At 51.3% G+C, this 27,407-nt stretch overlaps 3 protein-coding genes across 7 annotated transcripts in view; 2 read left to right on the forward strand and 1 right to left on the reverse strand.

Annotated features, from left to right (window-relative positions):
- Window positions 1-359: 359 nt before the first annotated feature.
- On the forward strand, window positions 360-14,638 carry Vwa5b2 (von Willebrand factor A domain containing 5B2). Its single transcript, XM_090331574.1, has 20 exons — window positions 360-430; window positions 1,273-1,429; window positions 1,513-1,683; window positions 4,139-4,358; window positions 4,539-4,696; window positions 5,209-5,340; window positions 6,174-6,298; window positions 6,600-6,755; window positions 7,601-7,711; window positions 7,796-8,004; window positions 8,092-8,203; window positions 8,676-8,861; window positions 9,605-9,776; window positions 9,959-10,272; window positions 10,669-10,858; window positions 10,954-11,301; window positions 13,191-13,328; window positions 13,411-13,502; window positions 13,573-13,788; window positions 13,878-14,638. The coding sequence occupies exons 2-20, from the start codon at window positions 1,291-1,293 to the stop codon at window positions 14,418-14,420; spliced, it is 3,732 nt and encodes a 1,243-aa protein (XP_090187700.1). The 5' UTR covers window positions 360-430; window positions 1,273-1,290; the 3' UTR covers window positions 14,421-14,638.
- A 96-nt stretch (window positions 14,639-14,734) lies between these two features.
- Alg3 (ALG3 alpha-1,3- mannosyltransferase) lies at window positions 14,735-24,099 on the reverse strand. 4 transcript variants are annotated; one of them, XM_090343090.1, is made up of 9 exons: window positions 23,945-24,099; window positions 18,482-18,581; window positions 18,241-18,388; window positions 17,964-18,124; window positions 17,146-17,266; window positions 16,538-16,743; window positions 16,308-16,385; window positions 15,123-15,266; window positions 14,735-14,975 (listed from the first exon to the last, which is right to left on the reverse strand). In XM_090343090.1, the coding sequence occupies exons 1-9, from the start codon at window positions 24,030-24,032 to the stop codon at window positions 14,813-14,815; spliced, it is 1,209 nt and encodes a 402-aa protein (XP_090199216.1). In that variant the 5' UTR covers window positions 24,033-24,099; the 3' UTR covers window positions 14,735-14,812. The 4 variants fall into 4 exon arrangements, with proteins under 4 accessions (XP_090199216.1, XP_090199222.1, XP_090199209.1 ...); XM_090343096.1 differs by lacking the exon at window positions 23,945-24,099 and adding an exon at window positions 21,081-21,419; XM_090343083.1 differs by lacking the exon at window positions 23,945-24,099 and adding an exon at window positions 20,736-21,067.
- Ece2 (endothelin converting enzyme 2) overlaps window positions 21,601-27,407 on the forward strand; it is a 53,165-nt gene continuing 47,358 nt past the window's right edge. For both annotated transcript variants that reach the window (XM_090343078.1, XM_090343073.1), the window contains exon 1: window positions 21,601-21,806. In XM_090343078.1, coding sequence (XP_090199204.1) covers window positions 21,611-21,806 — 196 coding nt within the window. In that variant the 5' untranslated portion in view covers window positions 21,601-21,610. The remainder of the gene's footprint in view (window positions 21,807-27,407) is intronic.

The raw sequence follows: 27,407 nt of genomic DNA on the forward strand, positions 1-27,407 counted from the left end.
GGGGGTCGAGGCGGGCCGGGCACCCCGGTGGGACGCCTGTGGTCTGCTGCGGCTCGGCCGCGGGACGCCTTCTTCCCCGGAGCGTGAGAGGGGTGGGGCCTCGGAGGCCTCCAGCCGCGCGGGTGGGGCTGTGCGGCGGCCGGGCCGCGGTCCCTGCACTGCGGCGTCCCGCCGGCCCGGGCGGCCGGGGCGTGCGCGGAGGCGGGACCGCGCGCGGAGAAGGGGAGCGCCGGCCCCACCGCAGCGGCGGGCGTGGCCCGGGCGGACTGGAGGGGCGGCCTCTCGGAACAGGGGCGGGATCACCCTCGGCACGGCTGGCGCCCCGGCCCCGGTTCACAGCATCCCGCGCCCCGCAGGTGCCCGGAGCGGAGGGACCGCATCACCCGCCTTCGTCCAGTCTCCACGCCCGGAACTCGGCGGAGCGGCGACGGTGAGGCTGGGGCTGGCCGCAGGGAGGGGCGCGAGCCCGGCTCGCCCGCAGCATCCCGGGTGGAGACGGCGGCGGCCGCGGCAGCCCCCTGCCCGCTGGGCGGAAGAGATGTGCGGGGCCGGTCGCACAGACTCCCCCGCCGCGAAGTCTCTGCCGGCCTCCCCTCCCCGCCCCCGCGGCCCCTCTCCTTGCCTCTCTCTCGTTCTTTCTACCCCGACCTCTCCACCCGGGTCTGCATCCCTCTCAGCGGTTGGGTCAGATTAGGTAGCCGAGAGAGAAAGAAGGCTGCACCAGTTCGGATCCGCGTCTCACTGCGCCCTCGCGGTCCCCGGCCGGGTTGGGGGCGCCCGGGATGGCGCTGGCCTTTCACACCTTTGCTCCCCACCCAGGGCCACTTCCGACAGCTGGCAGCCGCGGGGAGCCCCGGGGCGGGAGGGGGGGGCGGCAGGTACGAGGGTGGCGGGGAGGCCCGGGAGCGGGAGAGGGAACAGCTGTAACCCCCTCCGCCCCCGGAGGAGCTGGCGGCGGGGCTGCGGGGCGCCCGGGCGCCGTTAATCATTAACCCTCCGCCTGCCGGGTCCCCAGCTGCCCGGCGCTGCGCTCCGCCCCGGCTTCCCAGGTAACGGGCGAGGATGCCCAGCTCGCAACCCCTGCACCTCCTTTTTTAATCTCCCCTCGCCACCTGTCGGCCTGGTGGAAGCCCCGGGCTCAGCCTGGCGACCTCCGCCGGCCCGTGAGCCAGTGCCCGCCCGAGTTAGCATCTGGAAAGTGGTTTTCGGGCGTACGGGGTGGGCGCTCCGATCTGCCCTGCACTTCTGCTCACCAAGCCCCTGGCCCCGCAGGCCCGGCCTCCTGGCACCATGCCCGGCCTCTACTGCCCCTCTAGCTGGACGCCTCTGCCCCTCACCGACTCCTGGGTCCGGGCCTGCGCCAACGGACCCTGCCTCAGCCTGCGGGCCAGGCTCACCTACCGCAACCCGCAGCCGCAGCCCGTGGACGGTGAGGCCTGGCGCGCGCGTGGGGAGGGCACAGCCGGGACCGGGCGCCCTTCGACGCCGCCTTGTGCCCGCCCCTCCCCGCAGGCGTGTTCGTGTACCCGCTGGCCGAGGCCGAGGTAGTGTCGGGCTTCGAGGCCGAGGCCGCTGGACGGCGCGTCTCCTTCCAGCTGCAGAGCCGGCGCCGCTCGCAGGCTGCCTGCTGTCGCGCCCTGGGCCCCGCGCTGGGGACCTCGACGCCCCGCCGCTGCGCGCAGGGTGAGTCCCGGGCCCCCGCGCCCGCGCCGCCCCGCACGGCCCGCCCTGCCTCCTTCCCTCTGGGCACAGTTTTTTTTTTTTCCTGTTTCTTTTCATTCATTGATTCATCCCAATTGTCGTGGCCTGGCACCTGGCCAGAAGTTCCCAGCCAGGGAGACAGACAGCAAGCAGTACACAAACTTGTCAGGGCACCACCCGGCCCTCACCGCCTAAGCCACGGTAGACTCTCCTGGGTGGGGCGTGCGCGAGCGGCACACACACACACACACACACACACACACACAGCGCCTCAACAATAGGTCCCTGTACACTAGCTCCCTGCTCTGTTTTCCCATGGTGTAACACTAGTACTTTTGGTGGGTGGGTGGGCACTACTACTGGGGCTTGAACTGAGGGCTGGGGCTCTCTACTTGAGCTCTTTTTGTTTAAGGCTGGCACTGTACCACTTCAGCCACACACACAGCTCCACTTTTGGCTTTTTGATGGTTAAAATAAGAGTGTCACAGACTTTTCTATTGTCAGGTTGACTTTAAACTGTGATCCTCATATTTCAGCCTCCTAAGTAGCAAGGATTACAAGCCTGTTTGCATTCACTCTTTAGGATCCACTCAAATGTCACCTGCTCCTTGGGAAACTGTCCCTTACTCCTCCACAAACAATTGATTACACACTTCCCTTGCTTTCCTAGCATTTGGGGGCACCAAATTACAGCACTTACTAAGAGGAATAATTGTCATGGGTCTGCATGTCTGTCTCCCCCAAAGCATTTGCTCCTAAGCTTACAACTGGATTTTTTTTTTTGTCCCAGCATGTCACACAGAACCTGACTCAGGGTCCAGGGAATGCTGGGGGAGAAGATAAAAAGAAGTCCAGTTCTATGCTTGAGTCTGCTGTTTGCGCTTTGTGCTTTTACTCATCCATCTATTCATTTGACTTTTGCCCATGGGACTTAACATCCCTCTAAGAGGACAGAATCTAATGGTGTCAAAAACTGAATTAAGCCTAGAAGGTGGTTGATTAGAAGCAAAAATGAATTCTGGGCTCAGGCTCCAAGAATGTTTCCAAGGAGGGAGGGGGGGCCAAAATTTAAGTGAAAGGAAGGTAGGATTAGGTGAAGTGAAAAAGCAGAGGTGATGGTGTGAGCAAAGGTTTGTAAGTGTAGCTAGTGGTAGTGCAGTACTTCACATTCATAGTAATGTGTACTTTGCAAAGCTCAGGCAGTGGGAGAAGCCTCATTTGAATCCAGGAGAGAAAAATGTTGTATGTTGTTTCTTTTCTTTTTTTGCCTTGAACTGAGGGCCTGAGCACTGTCCTTGGGCTTTCTCAAGGCTAGAGCTCTACCACTTGAGTCACAGCACTGGCTTTTTTTCTACATATGTGGCACCGAAGACTCAAACCCAGGTCTTCTTGCATGCTAGGCAAGCACTCTACCACTAAGCCTAACTCCTGTCCCCATTTCTTTTCCTTTTATTAGCAACAGCCACTTTTATGTTGGGTGTGTTGCAAACCTTATCTTATATATCTTCATTCTCATATATTGAGGTAGAATTAGTATGATTCCCACTTTGTGGAGAAGGAAACTAAGGCTCCTAAGAGAATTGATTGTCTAAGGACACAATTAACAATCACAGAACTGAGACAGTCTCCTGCTGCGTCAGGCCTCCATTGGCTGGGGTGGAAGCCTCTTTGTTTCCTTCTTTCCTTGCCCTTTACCTTCCACTCTCCCCTCTACCTTCATTTATTCAGCAAGTTTCCTCAGAGGATAAGCAGATGAGTTTTGTGAGGAAATAAGGTAAGATGGGTCAGTAAAGGTGGTCTGGGACCCCCGATTCCACAGGTAATAAAGCAGCAGTGGTGGCTACTGACCTGACCAATCCTTAAGTAAACCTTTATTGTAAATAAAATGTGTGTGTGTGTGTGTGTGTGTGTGTGTGTGTGTGTGTGTACACATATGCAGTTTTATGTCCTCTAGCCTGTTTCCAAGAAGATTGGTACCCAGGCCTCTCTGAGTTACCAACCTTTGGAGCCACCCTAGTGGTCACTGGGAGTTGCTGGCCAGTCATGAGCAGGGAATTTGCGAGCACAGTGGAACCCAGGCCAGAGGGAGGTATCAACCTGTGCGGGAGAGTCCTTGAGGACAGTGGGGTTCCAAGATAGAAGAGAGGCAGGCAGGGAGAAAGGCAGAGCATTTGAGAAGGGATATACACCCTTCTCTTCAGTCTTCCTATAGCCATGATGTCACTGTGCCCTTGCATGAACACAGCCAGAACCTCTAAAACTAACCTGCCTTTCCCACCACCATCTGCCTTATATCCCCATCTTGCATCACCAACGTCTTAGCCAATGTCCTGCCAGCCATGCAAAGTCCCACTTGCCCAGGCTTTCTTACTCATCTCTATGTTTCTCAAGCCTTTCTGTTTCCAACCCCTCTGACCTCTTTTCTCACTCATCATAGGTCATCTTGTCTTGGATCTGGCCCAGGCCCGGTCCACACTGGTGCTGCCCACCGGCCTTATTGCTGCAGCTGGCACCATGACAGTGACCCTGTGCAGCAGTCAGGAGCTGCCCTCCAGGCCTGATGGGGTATTGCGGGTGGCTCTGCCCACTGTGCTTACTCCACTGGCCCCACCAGGCCCTCCAGGGCCCCCCAGGCCTCCGGGGCTCTGTGACGACAGGTTGGGCCTATGGTGATTCTCTTCGTCCCTCCCTCGGCTTCTCTGGGTCTAGTGCGGGTGAGGGGGCTTTGGGAAGATGCCCTGGGGGATGGACAGGGTGAGGAAGGGTGGAGGCCAGTCAGCCAGAGGGGTTAGGGGTCATGGTGGTGGCCTGGTGACCCTCCTCATGCTCCCTTCCAGCCCCACCAGCTGCTTCCGGGTAGGCAGCCCTCAGGAGGAGGGGCTGGCCTGGGAGGAGCCAGCAGCCCCTCCAGATGTGTTCTCAGGCCCTGCCCGCTGCCCTGCCCCATATACCTTCTCCTTTGAGATGCTGGTGACCGGCCCATGCCTGCTGGCAGGTGGGTGCATCTAGCCTGGCCTGACCTACCTCTCCCAGTGTAGTAGACTGGGAAAGAATTCAACACTCAGGGATGAGAGGACCAGAGGACAAAGGGAAGATAAGGACCCAAGTCTTAGACACTTCAAATCTAACAGCCATACTGTCCCTTAGCCATGCCCGCACCCCCACCCTCATGCCAATATTACATGGTTTATGTCCCAGTAATGACAAGAGAAATACTTATGCTGGGACCAGTTCTAGTGATGAATTGGATTATCTTCATGCGAGAGGTTGGGGAGGATGCTGATTGGCTGATACAGTGCTGGGAACCTCACATCCCAGTCCTTGAAAGCAGACACTTCCTCCTTTGTTCACCTGACCCTATAGACCAGATTCAGAGCTGACATGCATCATCCATGGCCCCTTTCTGTAGCCTTTGACATCAGGGAAAGCAGGTGATGTTGCTGTTTTTAGTGCTGGTCCGACGTTCTTAGTTTGGGTGGAGTAAACATCCCCATCCTTGTCCTTCAGGCCTGGAGAGCCCCTCTCATGCCCTGCGAGCAGATGCTCCCCCTCATGCCAGCTCGGCAACTACCATCTGTGTCACACTGGCAGAGTGCCACCGATGTGACCGAGTGTTGGAGATCCTGCTGTACCCCAGTGGTGAGTAACTGAGGCACACAAACAGGCCCACTCGAGTACAGATTCTGGGCCTCCATGGAGATGGATGTGGGTCAACCCTGTAGTACACGGAGGCTGAACCTGTAGGGTCCTCTGTAGACAGAGGGATTGGGGCCAGCAAAGTATGACAGAGCACACCTGTAATCAATCCCAGCTACCAGGATGGAGGACACTGGAGACAAAAGTGCAAAATCCAGCTGAGTGCCAGTTTATAATTATAGCTGCTCAGGAGGCTGACATGTGAGGATCAGCCTCAGCATGGAAGTCTACAAGAGTCTTACCTTCAATTAACCACTAAAATCCTCAACAGAATGGTAGCTCAAAGTAGTAGAGTACTAGGCTTGAGTGCAAAGGCTAAGGAACAGCACCCCGACCACGAGTCCAAGCCCTAACAAGCACAAAAAAAAAGGGGGGGGAAATGTACAAAATACAAAATCTTGGGGCCGGGAGTTTGGCCTAGTGGTAGAGTGCTTGTCTAGCATGCACAAAGACCTGGGTTCGATTCCTCAGTACCACATACATAGAAAAAAAGCCAGAAGTGGTGCTGAGGCTCAAGTGGTAGAGCTCTAGCCTTGAGAAAGTCCAAGGACAGTGCTCAGGCCCTGAGCTCAAGCCCAGGATTGGCAGAAAAAAAAATTTTTTTTTAATGTACAAAATCTTATCTGAAAACCAAACTAAAGTTAAAAGGCTGGAGGCATGGTATAACTGCTAGGAGACCCTAAACACTTCTAACAGGGAAACAGAGAGAAGGGACAGAGGGTGTGATTAGTTGGGACCCAGAGGCTGGGATTCCTCTGACAGAGCTGTTTTCTCAGAGCCCCATCAGCCACACTTGATGCTGGAGGCTGGCAGCCTGAGCTCAGCAGAATATGAGGCCAGGGTGAGAGCCCGCCGGGACTTCCAGAGACTGCAGCGGAGGGACAGTGATGGAGACCGGCAGGTTGGCTATGGGCTCTTGACCTGACCTCGGTGCTCAGGTGCAGGTGGGCAGGGGCCTCTTCTCAGTAAGTCTCATAGGGCAGATTAGTATTGTAGAAAGGCCCAAGTGAGACCCTCGGGGATACAGCTGAGAATGAAGGCCAGGACTGACTACAGCCAAATGCCTTCATTCAGACCACTACAAAAAGAGCCCCCTCTGGGTGATCAGTTAGGAAAAGACCCCAAAGAATAGATCCCACTGCCCAGCCTGGACACAGCGGCACCCAGTCTGACCCCAGTTAACTCAGGGCTCCTGCACTCAGGTGTGGTTCCTGCAGCGACGCTTTCACAAGGATATCCTGTTGAACCCTGTGCTGGTGCTGAGCTTCTGTCCAGACTTAAGCTCCAGGCCTGGCCACCTGGCCACAGCCACGCGGGAACTCCTCTTCCTGCTGGATGGCAGCAGCGCGGCACACAAGGCCTGTGGGGCTGGGTGTGGGACAGCCCTGGACATGAGTGAGAGCAGACTTGGGGGGCTGGGGTAGTGGCCCAAACCAAAAGTCACCTTGCCCCTTAACATACCAGCTTCCAGACGAACCAGAAGACAATTACTCAGGTGGTTCCCCACCTCCAACATTCACACACACACACACACACACACACACACACACACACAACTTCCCTCATAATCACACATAACCCGTGCCTCTGTAGAGTCCAAAAGGCACACTCTGGGAAAGAGTGAGGGAAGGGAAGACACTGCACAAAAGGAAATGTACTCATTACCTGATTACCTGATTACCTCATGTAATTGTAATCCCTCTGTACGTCACTTTTATAATAACAATGAGGTAGATAATATTTTTTTTCCAGTCCTGGGCTTGAGTTCAGGGCCTGAGCTCTGTCCTTGGACTTTCTCAAGGCTTCAGCTGTACCATTTGAGCCTCAGCACCACTTCTAGCTTTTTTCTATGTATGTGGTACCAAGGAATCGAACCCGGGTCTTCGTGCATTCTAGGCAAGCACTCTACCACTAGGCCAAACTCCGGGCCCGATAATAATTTTTTAAAAAGTCACACTCTTCAAGCTAGTCACAGAGACTCAGGCTTACGCACACACGCAGGTGCGTGCGCGCACGCGCGCGCGCGCACACACACACACACACACACACACACAGGCTTCTTCATTCTTCCAAGAGTGAAAATGTGTCCAGTCTTTCTCCCCTGCACAGGGCCTCTCCCAGTTTAATCATGGCCTGGGAAAGGCAAGTGCTTTCTACCCGAATCCATCTTATGCTGCCTTCCCTGGCCCCTGAACCTTCTTAGGATGCTCTGGTTTTGGCTGTGAAGTCCCTTCCATCTCAGACGCTTGTCAACCTGGCCATGTTTGGGACATTGGTGCAACCACTCTTTCCAGAGAGCCGGCCTTGCAGTGATGTGAGTGTGGGCTTGGGGGTGGGGGTGGGACCCTCAGGGAGATGCTTCAGTCCAGCTGGGTATAGCTGAGCCTTCTGCCTCCAGGACACTGTGCAGCTGATATGTGAGAGCATCGAGACCTTACAGGCAGTGAATGGTCCTCCAGATGTGCTTGCTGCACTGGACTGGGCTTTGGGGCAACCCCAGCACAGGGCCTACCCTCGGCAGCTATTCCTGCTCACTGCTGCCTCACCTGGGGCTGCTACCACCCAACAAGCCCTGGAGCTCATGAGGTGGCACCGGGGAGCAGCCAGGTATGGACTGGGTCAGGGCCAGCTGGCTAAAATTGGCTCTTTCCTTCAAGAGACTTCAGAAAGGCAGCTGCTTTTCTTCTTTGTCAGGTGTTTCTCATTTGGGCTGGGGGCTACCTGCCACCAGCTGCTTCAAGGTCTGTCTGCCCTCAGCAGGGGCCAGGCCTTCTTCCTGAGGACTGGGGACAGGCTGCAACCCATGGTAAGTTTGAGCCTGAGTCTTGTTCTCTACTGGAAGTTCTTCCATGTTACACATTAGACCTGAAACAGAGCCCATCAGAGGCTTTGGGAGCCTCTCGCATGCCCACCAAGACTTCTCCCTACTTCTCTTCCTGAAATCCCAACCAAAGGAAGAACTGTTGGTGCTATTTGGGAAGTATGGGGTGGAGTTGAGGTCTGCTGAAGGCCAAAAGTAAGTGGACACAACCTCTGTCCATCTCCCAAATCTTACCAAGCCACATCCCCAAGTTTCACCTCTAGGTGGCAAAGATAAGGCCAGGAGATAGACCAAGCCTGATGACTTAGCCCTCAGTCTCATTCTAGTGCTAACTACTCTTTCCTTCTCCTGACCCTGTTTTCCTTAAGTCCAGGGCAGAGTAGAGGGCATCAGGGCAAGGACAGCCTGTCTGTTCTGCCCATCCTTCTCCTGCTCCTCCTCTGGCCACTCTCCACAGCTGGTGCAGGCTCTTCGGAAGGCACTGGAACCAGCTTTGAGCGACATCTCTGTGGACTGGTTTGTGCCTGATTCTGTAGAGGCGCTGCTGACACCCCGAGAGATACCAGCACTCTACCCTGGGGACCAGCTGCTCGGTTACTGCTCCCTCTTCAGGGTGGATGGCTTTCGGCCCCGCCCTCCAAGGGTAGGCTGGTCTGGGTTGCAGTAGGTGGGTCTGGGTGGCTTATAGTTCTTCCTCCCTTCCCATGTCTATGCTCAGTGCCCTTATTATCCTAGGGTCCCACAGAGATCACCCTGGAACCTCTAAGATATGCCCTCTCATGAACCTTTCCAGTGAGTTGTAGAAGCTTGAGAAATAGTAGTTAATAGTATTTATAATTTACAAAAGCTATACAATCCTAGGTGAACTAAACATGCTTATACTTTTTTTTTTTTGGTCATGGGGCTTGAACTCTGGGCCTGGGCACTGTCCCTGAACTCTTCAGCTCAAGGCTACCACCCTACCCCTGGAGCCACAGCCCTACTTCCCATTTTCTAGTGACTAATTGGAGATAAGAGTCTCATATTCTTTAGTGCCCGGGGTAGCTTTGAACCAGGATCTTCAGTTCTCAGCCTCCTGAGTAGCTAGGATTACAGGCGTGAGCCACCATACCCAGCACTTATACCTTTTTGATTATGAGAGCTATATAATAGAATAGATGATGGGACTCTGCCTGGCTTCCAGGAAGACCAGGTCCAAACCTAAAGTGAACGTCCCCCAGCATTTCTATCAACTCTATGGTTGAATATTTGTTCCTTCTTAGTACTGATCTTTCACTTCTGGCTTATTAGTTTTATTACCACTTACTGTGAGTCATCTTAAAATCTTGCTTGAAAGAGGCAGTGGAGAGCTATAATCAATTTTTCCTCTACCGCCGTTCTCTCTAGGGCCAAGAGGCTGATTGGCAAAGCTTGGGTGGCTCTGTGTTCCCATCCCCAGAGGAGGCACCATCTGCCACCAGCCCTGGAACTGATCCCACCAGCACCTCAGAGCCACTGGGAACAGGCACTATGTCTGCAGACTTATCCAGCCCGTGGGCTGTGAGGGACTCAGAGCATAGTGAGTGCCCCGGCATATATATATATATATATATATATATATATATATATATATATATATATATATATATATATATATGTGTGTGTGTGTGTGTGTGTGTGTGTGTGTGTGTGTGTGTATCATTGGAGAAGGCAGTAGAAAGGGTTGGCCAGGGCTGGGACCCATTCTGTGCCTCCCAGCAGGTACTGATGCTCTCACGGACCCAGCCACAGACCCTGGACCCAATCCCTCCTCTGACACAGCCATATGGCGGCGCATCTTCCAGTCATCGTACATCCGGGAGCAGTATGTGCTCACCCACTGCTCTGCCAGCCCAGAGCCAGGCCCAGGCTCCACTGGCAGCAGCGAGTCCCCAGGTTCCCAAGGCCCTGGCTCTCCAGAGGGTAGTTTTCCTTTGGATCCCCCTTCTCAGCAGGGCTGCCGCAGCTTGGCCTGGGTAGAACCTGCAGGTTCTCGCTCCTGCCCCCTGCCTGCACCCCCACCAGCTTCCTTCAAGGTGAGATTCATTCCACATCCATCTACTGTCTATCCAGCACATATTTATTTACCACCCATTGGGTGGCCGACATTGTGCAATGTTTACTATCAGTCTAGCCAGAATGATAGATGGGTAAACTATGACATAATGCCATCAGTGATGAGCATAGGGATATGGTATTATGGGGCTCAGAGTTAGAATGACTATGTCAGAGTGAGTCAGGAACTTAACAGCCATGTCTGGAACAATAACTAGAAGTTGGGAGAGCAAAGAAGACAAACACAAATACAATCAAGCAATAACATTAAGTGGTCAATAGAAGAGACAGATAGGGCAGGTAGCTAGTTGTGTCTTTATGTGAGATGGCCAGAAGCTATGCATTCCTTGACCAGTGGCTCCATATCTCACAAGTAGGCAGGAGCCTTGAGTGCTGAGGTGCTGGGTCGTCGGCACAGAGCAGCGCTGCCTGGCCGAAGTCTCTCATCTCCTCCAGGCCGGGCAAATCCAGCCTCTGGACAACCTCGGCCTCCTTCTCTGGGTGCAATACCAGACAGGCCTGGCTCTGAGCCAGGCCAACAGCTGGGTCAGGGCCTGGATGAATCAGGTAAGAGTTGGTTGGTAAACTAGATTCCCTAACACCACAGGAGGCCAAGGGAAGATGGAATCCAGAGCACCACCTCTGCCACCTTCTCTCTCCAGGAAACCTGCTCTCCCCAGCCCCCATGGACTGGGACATGTTGATGGAACCACCCTTCTTGTTCGCAGCTTCGTCATCTGAACCAGTCCCTTCAGCAGTGCCACTGCCTCCCCAGGCTCCCCGATGCCATGTGGTGATCCGGGGCCTATGTGGGGAACAGCTTATGTGCTGGGAGGTGGGTGTTGGGCTGGAGACACTGTGGGGGCCTGGAGATGGCTCACTGGCTCCATCAAGCCCCGCAAGAGAACCTGCATGGGACCAAGCATTCCATCGGCTGACAGCAGCCTCAGTGGTCCGGGACAATGAGCAGCTGGCGCTCCGAGGAGGGGCTGAGACCACAGCTGATCGGGGTAAGTTGCTAGTGGGTCCAGCAGGGACCCAGGGCAGAGGATCACTCTCCAATTTGTTCACAAAGGGTTGAGATGGTTCATCACCTTGACAAGGTAAAACATTAGCCCGGGCAATGAGAAAAAGTGAACATGAAATAGTTAAATGAGTGAAGTAGTATATGAAGTTATATATTCTTGCAAGCATGAGACCCATATCTGACAAGCTTCCAATACACAGGGAAATGCACCTTAAAAAAATTAACAGGAGTGCCAGGCACAGTGGCCTGTAATCCTCACTACTGAGGAGGCTGAGATCTGGGGATCACGGTTCAAAGCCAGCTTGGGCACAAAAGTCCATGAGACTCTTATCCCCAATTAACCACCAGAAAACTGGAAGTGGTGCTGTGGCTCAAGTGGTAGAACACTAACCCTGAACTGAAGAGCTCAGGGACAGTACCCAGGCTCAGAGTTCAAGCCCCATGACCTACAAAAAAAATAATAGTAACAAGGCCAGGAGTGTGGCCTAGTGGTAGAGTGTTTGCCTAGCATGCACGAAGCCCTGGGTTTGATTCCTCCATACCACATACACAGAAAAAGCTGGAAGTGGTGCTGTGGCTCAAGTGATCGGGCACTAGCCTTGAGAAAGCCCAAGGACAGTGACAAAAAAACAAACAAATAAACAACAACAAAAAACAAAACAGAAGAAGAAAAAGAAAAGCAAGAGTATCTATTTTACCATAAACTAAACTTAAAAATAGTGTGTGTGTGTGTGTCCCAAGTGGTAGAAAAATTACCTAGCCCCAATGCCATACACACACACAAAAATCAGTATTTAAGTTCATGGTTAGAGATATGAAATATAATCAAGTAATACAGAACTCACCCGAGTTCAAACTCTAGTATGGCCAAAAAGAAAAGAAGTTTCCCAGTAGCACTAGTCATATCACAATGACTACGGTGTTGGATCATGTGGCTATAGAACATTTCTATACCTTCAGAGCTCTGTAGGACAGTGCTGAAATGAGTGGAAGAAAAAGTGATGTCTACTTGTATTTAGGAGGTGAAGACAGGAGGATCAAGAGGAGCTCAAGGCATAGCTCAAGTGGTAGGCCATTAGTATAGCAGTTTAACCTCTAATAAATACTGGGGGTGTTTGAGTGGTATCTAGATTATTTAGTTTCTGAGTGGTCGGGTGGGGGGTGTTTTAGCTCCACTGTGAGTTTTTTTGGTCCAATTTGACCACTTCTTGCCAAAGTTGAATCTGAGCGAATTCTGAGCCTGAGAAGGTAGTTTACTCTGCTCAAAGGTGAACAAAGCTCACACCTGTAATCCTAGCTACTCTGGAGGTGAGATCTGAGGATCATGTTTCAAAGCCAGCCTAGGCACTAAAGACCCATGAGACTTATCTCACTTATCCCACTTAGGAAACCAGAAATGGGGCTGTGGCTCAAGAGGTAGGACAGTAGCCTTGAGCTGAAGAGTTCAGGGATAGTGCCCAGGCCGAGTTCAAGCCCCACGACTGATAAAAACAAAACAACCGCCATGACCACCACCACCAACAACAACAAAAAACCCAAAAAGGTGAACAGGGTGTGGGCATCAGTGGCTCACCACACCTATAATCCTCAAGACTCAGGAGGCTAAGATTAGAACATGGTTCAAAGCCAGTTGGGGGCAGAAAAGTGTGTGGAACTCCCATTTCCAGCTAATCAGCAAAATGCTAGCAGCATAGATCAAGTGGTAAAGCACCAGTAATCACGAGTTTGAGACCTTTAGGTGCAAGCCTGGAAAAGAAGCACACACATGCACACAGTGGGTACAAGCTGCAGGGGCGGGGGAAGGGCAGCGATGCTAGTTTGCTATGCAGCCTCTGTAGAGGATGAAAGGCATGCTACGCCTTGGATTCACAGGCCATGCCCGGAGGTCCTGGCTCCGAGCCCTTCAGACAAGCAAGGCCAGCTCTGCCCCTTCCTGCTTCACCTGTCCTGTTGCAGTGGATGCCATCACGAGGGAGGTGCTGCCTGGGACCCTGCAGGTTCAGAGCTCAGGTAGGACCATCTGGGCTGGCTTTTTCAGTGTGGCTTTCTTCTGACTACCATCTGGACAAATCTGACCCCTTTCCTACTGCAGAACCGCCTGAGCCCCCAGGCAACTCTGCCTCTCAGGGCCAGCAAGATGCAGCAGCCCTGCCCATGGCCATCTTCTCTGAAGGTACTGCTCGTGTGGGGATGGGACAGTACAGCTGGCTGACCCAACCTGTGGTGCTGCCTGGCTCCCTGCACGACTCCATAGAGGCTCTCCCCTCCAGGTACAGGAGAACTGGACCGAAATGACACCTCCAAACCGGCTTCTGGAGAGCCCCCGACTCCTGCCCGAGGTCCTCATCACCTGCCCCTGCGGTCTCCCTCCAGACTCAGTCTGGGTCACCCTGGCAGAGCCAGTGGTCCCCACCAAGGCCAGGCCAGTGAGGGCAACAGAGAAGGCAGTGACCACGACTACCTGCCCTTGGTGAGGACTCGGGAGGTGGAGGGTGGTGTTGCCAGAGCCAGGGTGCCATCTCAGCTCGCTTCTCCCCCCCCCACCTCCTCTCTCCTCAGGTGCGGCTGCAGGAAGCACCCGGCTCCTTCCGCCTGGACGCCCCCTTCTGTGCCGCTGTGTGCATCCCCCAGGAGCGCCTGTGCCGTGCCTCACCTTTCGCTGCCCACCGAGCCAGCCTCAGCCCAACCTCGGCCTCATCTCCCTGGGCACTCCTGGGTCCCGGTACGGGCCAGGGTGACAGTGCCACAGCCTCCTGCAGCTCCCCGAGCTCAGGCTCTGAAGGTCCAGCCCAGGTGGACAGTGGACGGGGTTCAGATACTGCCTCCGAGGGGACAGAGAGGCCTGGTGACTCAGATCTACGGGGCCGCACTTGGGCCACAGCTGTGGCACTCGCGTGGCTGGAACATCGCTGCGCGGCTGCTTTTGGCGAGTGGGAACTGACAGCAGCGAAGGCCGACGGTTGGCTGCAGGCCCAACACCTGCCAGATGGGCTTGACCTGGCAGCCCTTAAAGCAGCTGCTCGAGGGCTCTTCCTTCTGCTCCGTCACTGGGACCAGAACCTCCAGCTACACCTGTTATGCTACAGCCCTTCCAATGTATGAGGCTGCCTGCTGCTGGGACCCCTCCCCCCAAACACATCCATGTCACTGCCACCAGGACCAGCTGCATAGGCTGATGTCAGCCCACCCCCCATTGCTTCTCATCCGGTCCCCAGAATCTTCTTACTCCCACAGAAAGTGCCTGCCTGCGCTCTCTTCCCTTTCCTTCAGCCCTGGCTGAAAGGGTGAGAGAGCCACAGTCCCCATAGCCTATGCAATAAAGTGCCTATTAGGACCCGGAGTCATCTTCTGGGTATGTACTCTTCACAGCCTGCTCTAGGCACCAGACTGCTACCTTCCACATAGGCTGCCAGAGGTAGACTTGGAAGGATTTATTGGGAAGAGCACATAGTCCGCCACACCCAGGTCCTCCAGGCCTGGAGAAGGAGTGGGCTTCAGTGGGCTTTCTTGCTGGGCTGGCTGCTCCTGGGGAGAGACTGCGGGCCCAGCCAGAGTTGTAGCAGGATGACTGCATGGCATATGTGCAGGGCAGCAGAGCTGCAGGATGTAGATGGGTAGGTGTTCCAGGAAAGTTCAATGAGTCCCAGCACCAGCAACCTGGAGATGAGAAACAGGCTCTAGGTTTTATTCAAGGTCAAGGCTTACAATCCTTTGGCTTCTCACGGCCTAGATACCCCCCTCTCCCACCTCCCCTCTAGCCACAGCCTCCTCCCTGTCCATCCCGCAGGCTTTCCCAGCCAGTACCTGAGCAGGTGTGTGAGCCAGCGTGCAGGTGTGGCCCATAGGAGGTAGGGCAGAGTATGGAAGTACCACACGTAGAACTGGTAGTGAAGGGAACGGCTAAAGCAGATGCCGATGAAGTTGGAGGTGAAGAGGGTAGAAACAATCTGTACATGATGGTTAAGGCCAAGGGTGGGGTTGAGGTTGGGGATCCCAAAACAGAACGGAAAAAAATTGGGGGTCAGAGAGTACTCTGACTCTACTATTCCTACATATCTGCCTCAAGTAAGTTTCTTCACCTCTCTGGACCTGTTCTCCAATCTAATAAGGAGACGGTAATACCGAAGCCATAGCCTTCATTAGGTCAATTCTTTACTAGCTGTGAAATTGGCAAATTACTTAATATCTCTCTCTCTCTCTCTCTCTCTCTCATCAGTCCTGGGGCTTGAAAACTCAGGGCGTGGGCACTGTCAAAGTTAGTGCTCTATCACTTGAGCCACAGCACCATTTCTGTTTTTTTCTGTGTATGTGGTACCAGGGAATAGAAACCAGGGCTTCGTGCTTGCTAAGCAAGCACTCTACTGCTAGGCTAGACTCCTTGCCCCCAAATTACTTAATCTCTTAAAGCTTTAGTTGTATCTTCTACAAAATTAAGAATACCTCCTTACCTTAGAGTCTCTTTAGAAGCTTTAAATGTTAGAAGGGATGGAAAGCTTAGGATAGTACCAGGCAGATAGTACAGGCAGTACCAGTTTTCATAATGCTAGCTCAATATCTAGAATTAAGAGTAAAATGTACTTCAAGCCAGGTGCAGGTGTCTCATGTCTGTAATCCTAGCTACTTAGGAGGCTGAGATCTGAGGATTGTGGTTCAAAGCCAGTCTCAGCAGCAAAGTCCCTGTGAAACTCTTATCTCCAATTAACAACTCAAAAACTTGTGGTTCAAAGTGTAGAGTACTAGCCGTGAGCACAACAAAGCTCAGGGACAGCTCCAGGGGCCTGTGTTCAAGCCCCACAACAGACAAAAAACAAAACAAAAGAGGACTGCACCATGTAAAGTACTTGGTGCAGTATCTGTTGAAGAAAGGAGCTCTATAAACAGATTTTCCTCCCTGCCCCTCCCAGGCCATCAACTGCCCAAGGTCACTGGCACTGGGACTCCATCTGTATCAGGGGAGTTCAGGACTTACCAGCAATAATTTAAAGGATATGATTGGATGTGAGGGGCTGGGGTGGGACCTTCCTTTTGGAGGGATCCTTCAGCAGTGACAGGATACTTTCCCCTGTCCTGGGGAGAAGCCATTCAGACATTCATCAAGCCCCCATTCTGAGCCAAACTCAGGACTTAGCCCTGCGAGATTAATATTTCCCCCAAGTATACCTTAAGGATCTTTCACCCATTCCCCAAGATCTACCCATGATATTGTACTAATCTCTCACCTGTGCCATTTGCACAGGGCAAACAGCAAGAGCAGTGCAAGGTGAGCAGCCAACAGGGCCAGGTGGAAGCCACGATGCAGGAACAAAGTCTCAGGCAGGAAGCGCCAGTTCACTGTCCAGCGGAAGAGAAACTGGCGGCCAAGGTCGAAGGAGCGGGACAGGTAGCCAATGGGGTTCTTCAGGAGGAAGGGCAGTCCCAGCATCACCTGAAGATGAGTGTGACATCAGCAGAGCTGTCAAGGTTTGTCCCAAACTTTATACGAATCACTGAGAGAGCAGAAGTAGGGCAAGGGCCCTAAAGCTTCCTTAATTTCAACCAGGAACAGCAGAAAAGTCATCCTGGCAGCTACCTAAAGGTTCCAGCTGGCACCAAAGACCGGAGGAAGTAGCTTATAACAATGTTTTAAGGTTTAGAAATACCAGGTCACACATAGGAGAGCTAGCAAGCCTTTTAGAGGTCAGCTGGTTTAATTACTTTAGAGCCATGGAACTAAAGCCCAGCTCAGAATCAACTCCAACAGCATCTCTTGGTTTTGAAAACGTCTCATGGGATGGAAGGCCCAACAAGATGTATTCTTTAATCATAAGGGAAGGTGAGGGAAGCGTACCTGAAGTGCAGCACAGATGCTCAGCTTGGGGAGGGCACCACGGAAGCCAAACTGAGTGAGAAGAAGGAACAGCAATCCAGGGGCAAAGAGCAGCACATTCATCTTCACAGAGACTGCCAGGCTGGCGTGGGCAAGGGAGAGGAGAGATGAAGATCAACCCCAGGGCCGTGTACCCCATGGAAAGATGTACCCACCATCTCCACAGTAACTCCTCTAGGTTGGGCCCTGCATTCAGAACTAGTGGAAAAAGGTAAAGTAGCTTAGAAAAAAGTGGGAGAACACTGGGTTCTAGTGGCTCATGCCTACAATCCTAGCGGCTCAGGAGGCTGAGATCTGAGGATCACGGTTCAAAGCCAGCTCAGGCAGGAAAGTGTGTGAGAATCATGTCTGATTAACCACCAGGAAACTAGAAATAGCACTGTGGCTCAAAGTAGTATAGTGCTTGGTAGCCTTGAGCAAAAGAACTCAAGAGATGGCACCCAGGCCCTGAATTGAAGCCCCACAACCACCACCGCCACCAACAACAAAAAAGTTTTTATGTCTAGACTGAATGAACACATGCTGGGTGACACATTTAGGAAACGCAAGGATCAACTTACTTAAAAATGGAAATTGGGAGAGGGATTGGGACAGGATATATGTGTGTGGAGAAGAGTGGGTCAGGACCAGCAGGACAGGGACTTCCTAACAGATCTTAGACTTGCCTGGTAAGGCCTGAGTGATCAATGTTATCTGGACATTTCTTCTGCTACAGAAAACTGGGGAAGAGATGGAAATGCTGGAAGTAAGAGAGGAGGCCAGAAAGAAGGGGTGTTCACCTAAAACAGCAGCAGCCCCAACTCCAGCGCCGGGCCAGGAAAAGGTTGATGCTGAGGAAAAGCAGTGCCATGGCCACTGGGTCATTGAAGAGTCGCAGCACAAAAATGGAGTGGACGCGGTATGAGGCGCAACACATGAAGAAAAAGACAAAGGGAGGTACCTGAGGGGAGGGCACAGAGGGCATGTGAGAAATGAGCTCAGTTCCCTAAACATGAGCCATCCTCACCACCCATCCTCTCAGGCTGGGGTCCTCTTGTCCTAGCAGCATGGACTCACCTTACTGGTCTGGTGGTAGATTAAGAAAACAAGCAGCAAGGTAGCCAGGTAAAGCAGAGCAAAGATGTTCTGGGCCATTCGGATGTCAGTGCCCTGGCCAGTGGCATAATATAGCCCCATAAAGATGTATACAAAGCCAGCTGGGTAGCTAGAAAGAGAAAGAATATGAATCTGCATCAGAACAACTAGCCTAGTACCCAGATAGCCCCACATCCTTCCTGAATCTCCTCTCCCCACTCACACAAGCGGTCCAGTGTCACCCTGCAGCTGCATGTAGTCATATGTACCATTGATGACACCTTCCACCTGGGTCATGTAGGTCTTCCAGTCGATCTCCGTATCTAGAAGAGGACACGATGGTCTGGTTACTTCTTAGTACACAGTATGTCTGCCCCTGACCCCATGCTTCTGAGTATTCTGGCTCATTCTCAGGGCTTCTTCCATTACCACTCCTGATTTGCCTATCTACCACTCTCTGGCACCTAGAGCTCAATGCTGTGTAACTGAATGCATGATTTTCCTCCTCACTTCAAATTTGATCTCCTTCTTGGATTCCATAAATAGTATCACAAACCTTAGTAAGATCTTTAATACACCCATCTTCAAGTCCTGCCTGTTCATTCTAGATACCACTAGTAGCTCATGCTTCTATACTATTCTCAATATGGGTCTAACAGAAATCTCTAGTCTCAACAATACAAGAGCCTCTTACTTAGTCTCCCAACAGTTATTTTCATCTCACTAAAATGTATCTTCTATGCTGCAACAGAGAGCATTTTTAATTACAAATCATTATCATATTTCAGATTAAAACACCTTTGATGATCCCTTAAGGCTCTGGAGATGGAGTATAAAGATCAGTGAGGGGGCTGGGAATTTGGCCTAGTGGTAGAGTGCCGGCCTAGCATGCACGAAGACCCGGGTTTGATTCCTCAGTACCACATTCATAGAAAAAGCCAGAAATGGTGCGGTGGCTCAGGGTAGAGCACTAGCCTTGAAGAAAGCCCAAGGACAGTGCTCAGCCCCTGAGCTCAAGCCCAGGACTGGCCAAAAAAAAAAAAAAAAAAAAAAAAAAAAAAAAGATCAGTGAGCTAGGAAGGATGGAGTTGGGGGCCCATGTTCTTAGCCACAATGCTGTCTTCCCTCCACCCCCGACAGTCCCTGAGTTCATGATCTCAGAGCCTGGGCATTATTTCTGAGCTTTTTTAGCTCAAGGCTGATGCTCTACCACTTGAGCCTCAGCTCCACTTCTTTTTCTGTGTATGTGGTACTGAGGAATCAAACCCAGTGCTTCATGCATGCTAGGTAAGAACTCTATCACTAGGCCACACTCCTGGTTCTGACTGTGAACCTCAATCTTCTGTCTCCTGAGTACCTAGGATTACAGGTGTGAGCTACTGGTGTGCAGCTGGATGTGTGTATGCGTATGTGTGGGTGTACTGGGGCTTGAACTCAGGGCCTGCATACTGTCTCTAAGCTTTTAAGGAAAAAGTTGTGACTTGTGAGTTGAGTTGGTTATTTATTTATTTATTTGAGACTGGGTCTTGATATGTAACTCAGACTGGGTCTTGATATGTAACTCAGTCTGGCATTAAACCTGAGACTATTCTGTTTTAGCCTCCAGAGTGCTAACATTACAGTTAGGCAGTACTAGAGGGGTTGGATCTAGCCCTTTGATGTCCTTTATGGCATTCTGACTTACAGACTAACTGCTATCTTTGTTCAGATCCAGTGTACCCTTGCTATTTAACAATGTTAAACAAGTAAATAATACTGGATAAATGCATGTTGCATAGATCTCATTCTGTAAGAACCATAAGAGACACAGAAAGGGAGCAACCCAGTAATGTCTACTGTACTCAAATGGTCAGAAAATGTTATAGTTGGCCAGGTGCTAGTGGCTCACACCTGTAATCCTAGCTACTAAAGAGGCTGCTATCTAAGGATCACAGTCCATACTCAGCCTAAGCAGGAAAGTCCTTGGAGACTCATCTTTAATTAGCCATCAGAAAACCAGAGGTGGCTCTAAATGATAGAGCGACTGCTTTGAGTGAAAAAGCTCAGGAACAGCGCCTAGGCCTCGAGTTCAAGGCCCATGACCGATACCCCCCCCATCCCCCAAGCTATAGCTTGGGGTTTTTCAAGACCTAATAATTAAATAGATAAAAAAGTAGATTTAGGAGGGGAAGTGACGTGTCCAAAGACACAGAGGCAAATAGCAACAGCAGTTAGTAAACTCTGGAACAGAACTGACTTCCAGTTTTGCATTTTTAGCCTGGCCGGATTTCGGATCTAAGCAGGCGGCCAGTCTATAGAGTAGCCGCTCCATCTTGGGAGTCTGGCAGGCAGACTGGGGAATCGGGTGAGCAGTATGAGTCTGCTGCTGCTGAATGAGTGGCTCTGGAATCTAGTTTTCAGTTCTGGGTCTCGAACACAGTTTGGGTTTAGGGCTGGGCTCTCCCTCCCTCCCCACTTGTCCCATCCGGCGCACTCACATGCCACCCTGTGAATGACCCAGAAGGTGATGCCCACCTCTGCCAGGCAGAGGCAGGAGGCCACCAGCAGCGTGTAGCGCGGTTCCTGCAGCAGCAGGCGCCGTTCTTGCCAGGCGCGCTGGAGCCATTGTCTGCAGATGCCCGCCGGCTGGGCCGCGGAACCCGCCCGGCCGCGTTTCCGCAGCCCAGCCGCCATCTTGGCTGTGCGCCGCTCCGGTGGGCCGACCTCTCCGGAAACCCAGCCCTTCCACACTTGGGTTCCGCGCCCGCACGGGGCGTCGCCCTGGAGGAAACTCGAGCCGCCACAATCCAGCGTACTCCACTCAGAAATGATTTCTTCCGCACCTTTCTCCTCCGGCGGACGAGCAGGGATGAAGTTTTACTTCTCAGTGTGCCCCCATCGGTGGGCAGAAGCGGCAAACGGAAGGCTGGTCCAGAAGTCTCCCCCCTATTACCCCGGCTCTCCCAGCCCAGAACCCAGCCTCATCCATGCACCCCTCTCCTGTTTGGAAGAAGCAAATCCTTTGATTAGTTTCCAGGCATTTGACATCCTGTTAACATTAAAACAGAGACATGAGAGGGTGTGGCTAGGAGCCCCGGTGAGTCCGGTGGACACCACGAGCGTGGGTCTGGACGGGCGCTGATTGGACAGCACTGCCGGAGAATCCCAGATCGCGGCGACGACACGTGGCTTTCCTAGTCGGAGGATTCTCGAAGGAACGCCGAGCAGAAGACGGAAGTTCCACGTGTTTGTGTTGAGCAACTGCAGATGATGGGCGGAGACGCCGGGCCCCGCCCCCCGCCCCCCCGCCTCCCGCCGGAGCGATTGGCCCCTCAAGCTGGGCTCTCTGGACGGGGCCCGGGCGGCTGGGAGCATGGCCTCTCCTCGGGCTCCTGCGCCTCAGCCGGAGTTGCCCGAGCGAAACTTCGAGTACCGTCAAGTCCAGTACTGGGACCAGCGCTACCGAGGCGCGGCCGATTCTGCCCCCTACGAGTGGTTCGGGAACTTCTCTTCCTTCCGTGCCCTTCTAGAACCGGAGCTGCGGCCCGAGGACCGTATCCTCGTGCTAGGTGCGTACCACCTGGCGCTGTCCCGCCCAGAGGGGGTTGTGCTGGACGAGCCCTGACTCCGGGCTGTTCTAGAAGGATGCCTCAGAATCTTCAATATCAGGAGTAGCGTGGGGATTAACTCAGGAGTTAGTCTCGGACTCTCAAGAGTGCGCTGTGTGTGTGCGCCCTGGCTCAGAGGACCCACATCAAGTCTAACTGGCTGTGCCGCTTCCGACACACCAGGGATCGTTGTGAACTAAAGTTTCATTTCCAGATATGGTATTAGCAAGTTCTGGAGGGGTAAGGCATGCCCAGGCACCTTGAGTGTTGTGCCTGGAGCTTTTATTCCTTCTTTTTTCGTCGCCTGTGGGCATCCTGAGCCATTGCTACCTAGATGGAATTAATAGTTAGAGCCCTAAACTGAAACTTAGTCTTATGCCCCTAGTGCAGTCTTGGTTTAAACAGCGCCCTCTGAGGTCAAGTGGGGTATTACAGCAGGAGTTGGTGTGGTTCCCAAGGGGAGAAGTTATAAGAGATAAAGGTGGAGGGTTCTGACAGGGCCAGCTGCTCCGCTGGGTGTTTGAGCAACGAAATTCTTTCCAATATAGTTTTGTGTGACCGTGATGTGCTGTGAGTGTGTGTTGACATATGTTTGCATTTGCCTACACGAGCCCAGATATGGGGGATTGACCTCAGGGCCTAGGTGCTGTCTCTGAGCTTCTTTGCTCTAGGCTATTGCTCTACCAGTTGGAGGCACAGTGCCACTTCTGGTTTTCTACTGGTTAAATGAAGACAAGAGTTTCACACTTTCCTGCCCCAACTGGCATTGAACTGCCATCCTCAGATCTCAGCCTCCTGAGTAGCTAGGATTGCAGGGGTGAGCCATAAAGCTCCTGGCCTGTAAAATCCCTTATATATAAGTGATATATTTGATACATATGAAAGGTGCATCTCATTTACACAGGTGTATATGTAACGTATAAATAATAAACCTTACTAGAACTGGAAAGGAAATACAACATGGTGGTTAAGAACTTTGATTCTAGACACAGCTAATTATATTTGAATCTTGGCTGTGCTTTAATCTTGGATGTTTAATCTTGCACAAAATACTAAAATTTCTGTGCTTTTGCCCAGCTTAAAAAAAAAAATACTACTGACCCAGTGCTAGTGCCTCATGCCTGTAACTGGCTATTCAGGACACTAAGTGTGAGGCTCTCCTTCTAAACCAGCCTGGGCAGAAAAGCCCATAAGACTTACCTCCAGTTAGTCACCAAAACGCTGGAAATGGAGGTGCTGCCCAAGTGGTAGAGCACTAGCTTTGAGCAAGAGCTCAGAGATAGCACCCAGGCCCTGTGTTCCATCCCTTCCACTGGCATCAAAAGAAAAGAGTACTATTTCTTTTCCTTTTTTGAAAGGGGGAGGGGATTTGAATCCAAGGTCTTGTGCCTGTCAAGTACTCTACCACCTGAGCTATCTCTCCCTAGACTTTTTTGGGGGGAGGGTGGGCATGGGGCTTGAACTTGGCCTGGGCACTGTCCCTGAGCTCTTCAGCTCAAGGCTACCACCCTACCCCTTGAGCCACAGCCCCAGTTCCCTTTTTCTAGAGATTAATTGGAGATAAGAGTCTCAGGTCCTTTTGTGCCCGGGCTGACTTTGAACCTTGATCCTGATATCTCAGCCTCCTGAGTAGCTAGGAATTACAGTTGTGAGCCACCTCGCCCGGCTCTGAGCTTTTTTTATTCAAGGCTAACACTCTATCATTTGTGCCACAGCACTACTTCTGCCTTTTTCTTAGTACTTCATTGGAGATAGGAGTCTCAGGAACTTTTATGTCCAGGCTGGCTTCACACAGCAATCGTCAAATTTCAGCCTCCTCAATAGCTAGAATTATAGGCATGAGCCACCAGCGCCCAGCCCCTTAGTCTTTTATCTCTTCCCTCCATCCCTCCCTCTCTCCCTCCTTCCTTTTCTTTTCTTTCCTTTTCTTTCTGTCCCTGAGCCTTTCTGTACTCAAGGCTAGTGCTTTACCAGCGCCACTTCCAGCTTTTTATGTTTATGTGGTACTGAGGACTCAAACCCATACGTGCTAGGTAATCACTCTTCCACTAAGCCACATTCCCAAGCCTCTTCCTACCCCACTCCCCCAGTCTTTGTACCTTTGGCAGATGTTGGATCTTCCTGTAGCTCTGCTCCATGGTATCTGTTGTGTTTTGTTTGTTTGTTTGTTTTTTGAAGTAAGAGCATCGTAACTTTTGACTGAGCTGGCCTTAAACCTCAATCCCCTTGTCTCCACCTTTTGAGTAGCTGTGATTATAGACATGGGCCACCATTCCTGGAAAAAAATGGGTACATATATGTTGGATTTTTAAGGTGCATGAAAGATTTCTAGAACAATGCCTAGCAGAATAAAGCCTCATGTATATCAAGAATTTTTTTTTTCTTCTTTCTTTTGGCAGTCCTGGGTTTGAACTCAGGGCCTGAGCACTGTCCTTGGACTTTCTCAAGGCTAGAACTCTACCACTTGAGCCACAGCACCACTTCCAGCTTTTTCTCTGTATGTGGTACCAAGGAATTGATGAGCCCTGATCTTCGTGCATGCTAGGCAACCACTCTACCACTAGGCCAAACTCCCAGCCCCTATATCAAGGTTTTCTGTGTGTTCTCCCAAGAATCCTTTCACCCTCAGAGGGAAAGGTTCCTGAGTTTTTTTTTATTGTGAACTATTGCATTTATTTTTAGATTTACCATAAGTACTGTATGCATCAAAATCACCTGGTAAACTTGATCCTACTCTGAGATTCTAATTCTAGGGAGCCTAAAGTAGGTTCCAGAAATCTATTTTCAACAAGCTCCACAGCTGATTTTCATGCTGGTGGTTGGCAGAATAACACTGCTGTAAAATCTGCTTGACTAGGAGGTATTCTTTTCTGGATAAGAAATCCAAGATTCAAAAGTAAAAGTTATCCATACAGCCAGCCACAGTGGCTCACGCCTGCAATCCTAGCTATTCAGGAGGCTAAGATCTGAAGATCCAGGTCAAAGCAAGCCTGGGCACTGAAGACCGTGAGACTCTTATCTGCAATTAACCACTAGAAAACCAGACGTGGCACTGGGGCTCCAGGGGTAGGGTGGTAGCCTTGGGCTGAAGAGCTCAGGGACAGTGCACAGGCCTAGAGTTCAGGTTCCACGACCAACAATAACAACAACAATAACAATGAAAAGTTATCCAGGTGCCTGTGGCTCATACTGTATTCCTGAGGCTGAGATCTGAGGATCCCCTTTCGAAACCAACTGGGACAGGAAAGTCCCTGGGATTTTTATCTCCAGTTAACCACCAAAAAGCTGGAAGTGGAACTGTGGCTCAAATGGTAAAGTGCCAGCCTTGAGTGAAAAAGCCAAGTGAGAGTGCAAGGTCCTAGTTTAAGCCCCAGTGCCTGCACCAAAAAAACAAAGTAAAAAATTTTCAGATAGCCTAGATCACCAAAATCAAAGAACAACACCTACAATATGGTGAGTATCTTTTTGCCAATCCTGGGGACTGACCTCAGGGCCTGAGCGCTGTCCTTGGGCTCTCCTTAAGGCTAGCACTCTACCACTTGAGCCACAGAACCACTTCCAGCTTTTCTGTGTATGTGGTACCAAGGAATCGAATCCAGGTCTTTGTGCATGCTAGGCAAGCACTCTACCACTAGAGTGCTTATTTTATGTTCCATCTCAATAAATAAAAATTGAGAGCCTATCATCCCAGGATATATGCTACATAGGCCCTTTCTACCTCAATCTTTATGACTAACCTTAAAGATGAATACAAGCAACTAAAGATAAATATAAAATAAATTATTCTAGGTTTGGGATATGTAATCTTTTTCTGAATATAGCCAGAAGGTAAATATTTTAGACTTTATAATCTGTGTATTATAGGTACTCAGTTTTGCTATTATAGTGGACATCAATGACAGAAAATACTTAAGATAGACTAGCTTCGTTAAAACTTTATCTTTGGGGCCAGATGCTAAAACTTTATTTTTAAAAAGGTGATGAGCTGGCGTCGGGAGTTTGGCCTAGTGGTAGAGTGCTTGCCTTGCATGCACAAAGACCAGGGTTCAATTCCTTGGTACCACATACATAGGAAAAAAAAAGCTGGAAGTGGTGCTGAGGCTCAAGTGGTAGAGCTCTAGCCTTGAGAAAGTCCAAGAACAGTGCTTAGGCTTTGAGCTCAAGCCCAGGACTGGCAAAAAAAAAAAAAGGTGATGAGCTGAACTTGGCAACTAGGGCCACTGTATTAGGTGGGTTCCCCAGAAATAATTCCTGAGATGAAGAGTTGAGACTAAGTCATTGATCAGATAAAAGCTCCCAAGAGAAATTGGAGGAACAGGGAAAGGAACGAAGCCAAATAAAATTGTGATCTCACATCAAAATTTCCTGAGTTCAGTTTCAGCCTAAAGAGTTGCACAAAGTGTAAAAGCAAACACATACCAAAACCAAGGGACACAGAAAAACTGCTAAAAGGAGCAAGACACTGGTGGTTCATGCCTGTAATCCTACCTATTCAGAAGGCTGTCAAGATAGTCTGGGCAGGAAAACTGGATTTTTATGTCTAGTTAACCACTAGAAAACTGGAAGTGGCATTGTAGTGCAAGTGGTAGAACATTAAGCCTTGAACAAAAGAGCTCAGGGAAGCTGGATGAGGGTGGCTCACACCTATAAGCCTAGCTACTCAGGAGGCTGAGATCTGAGGATCCTAGTTCGAAGCCAGCCTGGGCAGGAAAGTCCATAAGACTCTTATCTCCATTTGACCCTCAAAATCTGGAAATAGTGGCTTAGTGATAAGAGTGTTTGCTGGGAGTGTAGCCTAGTAGTAGAGTGCTTGCCTAGCATGCATGAAGACCTGGGTTCGATTCCTCGGCACCACATACATAGAAAAAAGCCGGAAGTGGTGCTGAGGCTCAAGTGGTAGAGCTCTAGCCTTGAGAAAGTCCAAGGACAATACTCAGGCCCTGAGCTCAAGCCCCAAGACTGGCAAAAAAAAAAAAAAAAAGAAAAAAACTGCAAGTGGCTCAAGGATATCACCCAGGCCCTGAGTTCAACCCCATAACTGACAAAAAAAAAAATTGCTCAAAGACTTCCAAGGATCAGAGCTCTGAGAGCATCTAGCACCACCATGCTTTCATGATTTTGGTGAAATAGGGGCCCTCTGACTTTTAGCTTTTCCTTGTGCTGTTGCATCCTGAAGATTGGTACCTAGAACTCTATTGAAACTACTGTAATGACTACACTGTGAATTATAGCCTAGTGGTTATAGTGATATAGCTAAAGATGGAATTTTTTTTTTTATTTTTTTATTTTTTTGCCAGTCCTGGGCTTGAGCTCATGGCCTGAGCACTGTCCTTGGACTTTCTCAAGGCTAGAGCTCTACCACTTGAGCCTCAGCACCACTTCTGACTTTTTTCTATGTATGTGGTACCGAGGAATCGAACCCGAGTCTTCGTGTATGCTAGACAAGCACTCTACCACTAGGCCAAACTCCCGGCCCCAAGATGGAATCTTTTTACTGAAGGCAAATGGGCCTCTAGAGAACTAAGGGGCAGTTGCTGTAGCTCTGTCTTTAGACTGAGACGG

Source organism: Megascapheus bottae, chromosome 1 (assembly GCF_031878675.1).
Source record: "Megascapheus bottae isolate mThoBot1 chromosome 1, mThoBot2.hap1, whole genome shotgun sequence".
NCBI lineage: Eukaryota > Metazoa > Chordata > Mammalia > Rodentia > Geomyidae > Megascapheus > Megascapheus bottae.

Bases quoted from the DNA above. Each gene is read 5' to 3' on its own strand.
- Alg3 (XM_090343083.1), bottom strand. From the start codon at position 20,931: ATGGCGGCTGGGCTGCGGAAACGCGGCCGGGCGGGTTCCGCGGCCCAG. The intron at 18,389-18,481 runs GTGAGTGGGGAG...TTCTCTTTCTAG, and splicing joins GGTGACACTGGACCGCTTGT to CTACCCAGCTGGCTTTGTAT. The intron at 18,125-18,240 runs GTGAGTCCATGC...CCCTCCCCTCAG, and splicing joins TCTACCACCAGACCAGTAAG to GTACCTCCCTTTGTCTTTTT.
- Vwa5b2 (XM_090331574.1), top strand. From the start codon at position 1,291: ATGCCCGGCCTCTACTGCCCCTCTAGCTGGACGCCTCTGCCCCTCACC. The intron at 6,756-7,600 runs GCCTGTGGGGCT...GAACCTTCTTAG, and splicing joins GCAGCAGCGCGGCACACAAG to GATGCTCTGGTTTTGGCTGT. The intron at 8,204-8,675 runs GTAAGTTTGAGC...CACTCTCCACAG, and splicing joins GGGACAGGCTGCAACCCATG to CTGGTGCAGGCTCTTCGGAA.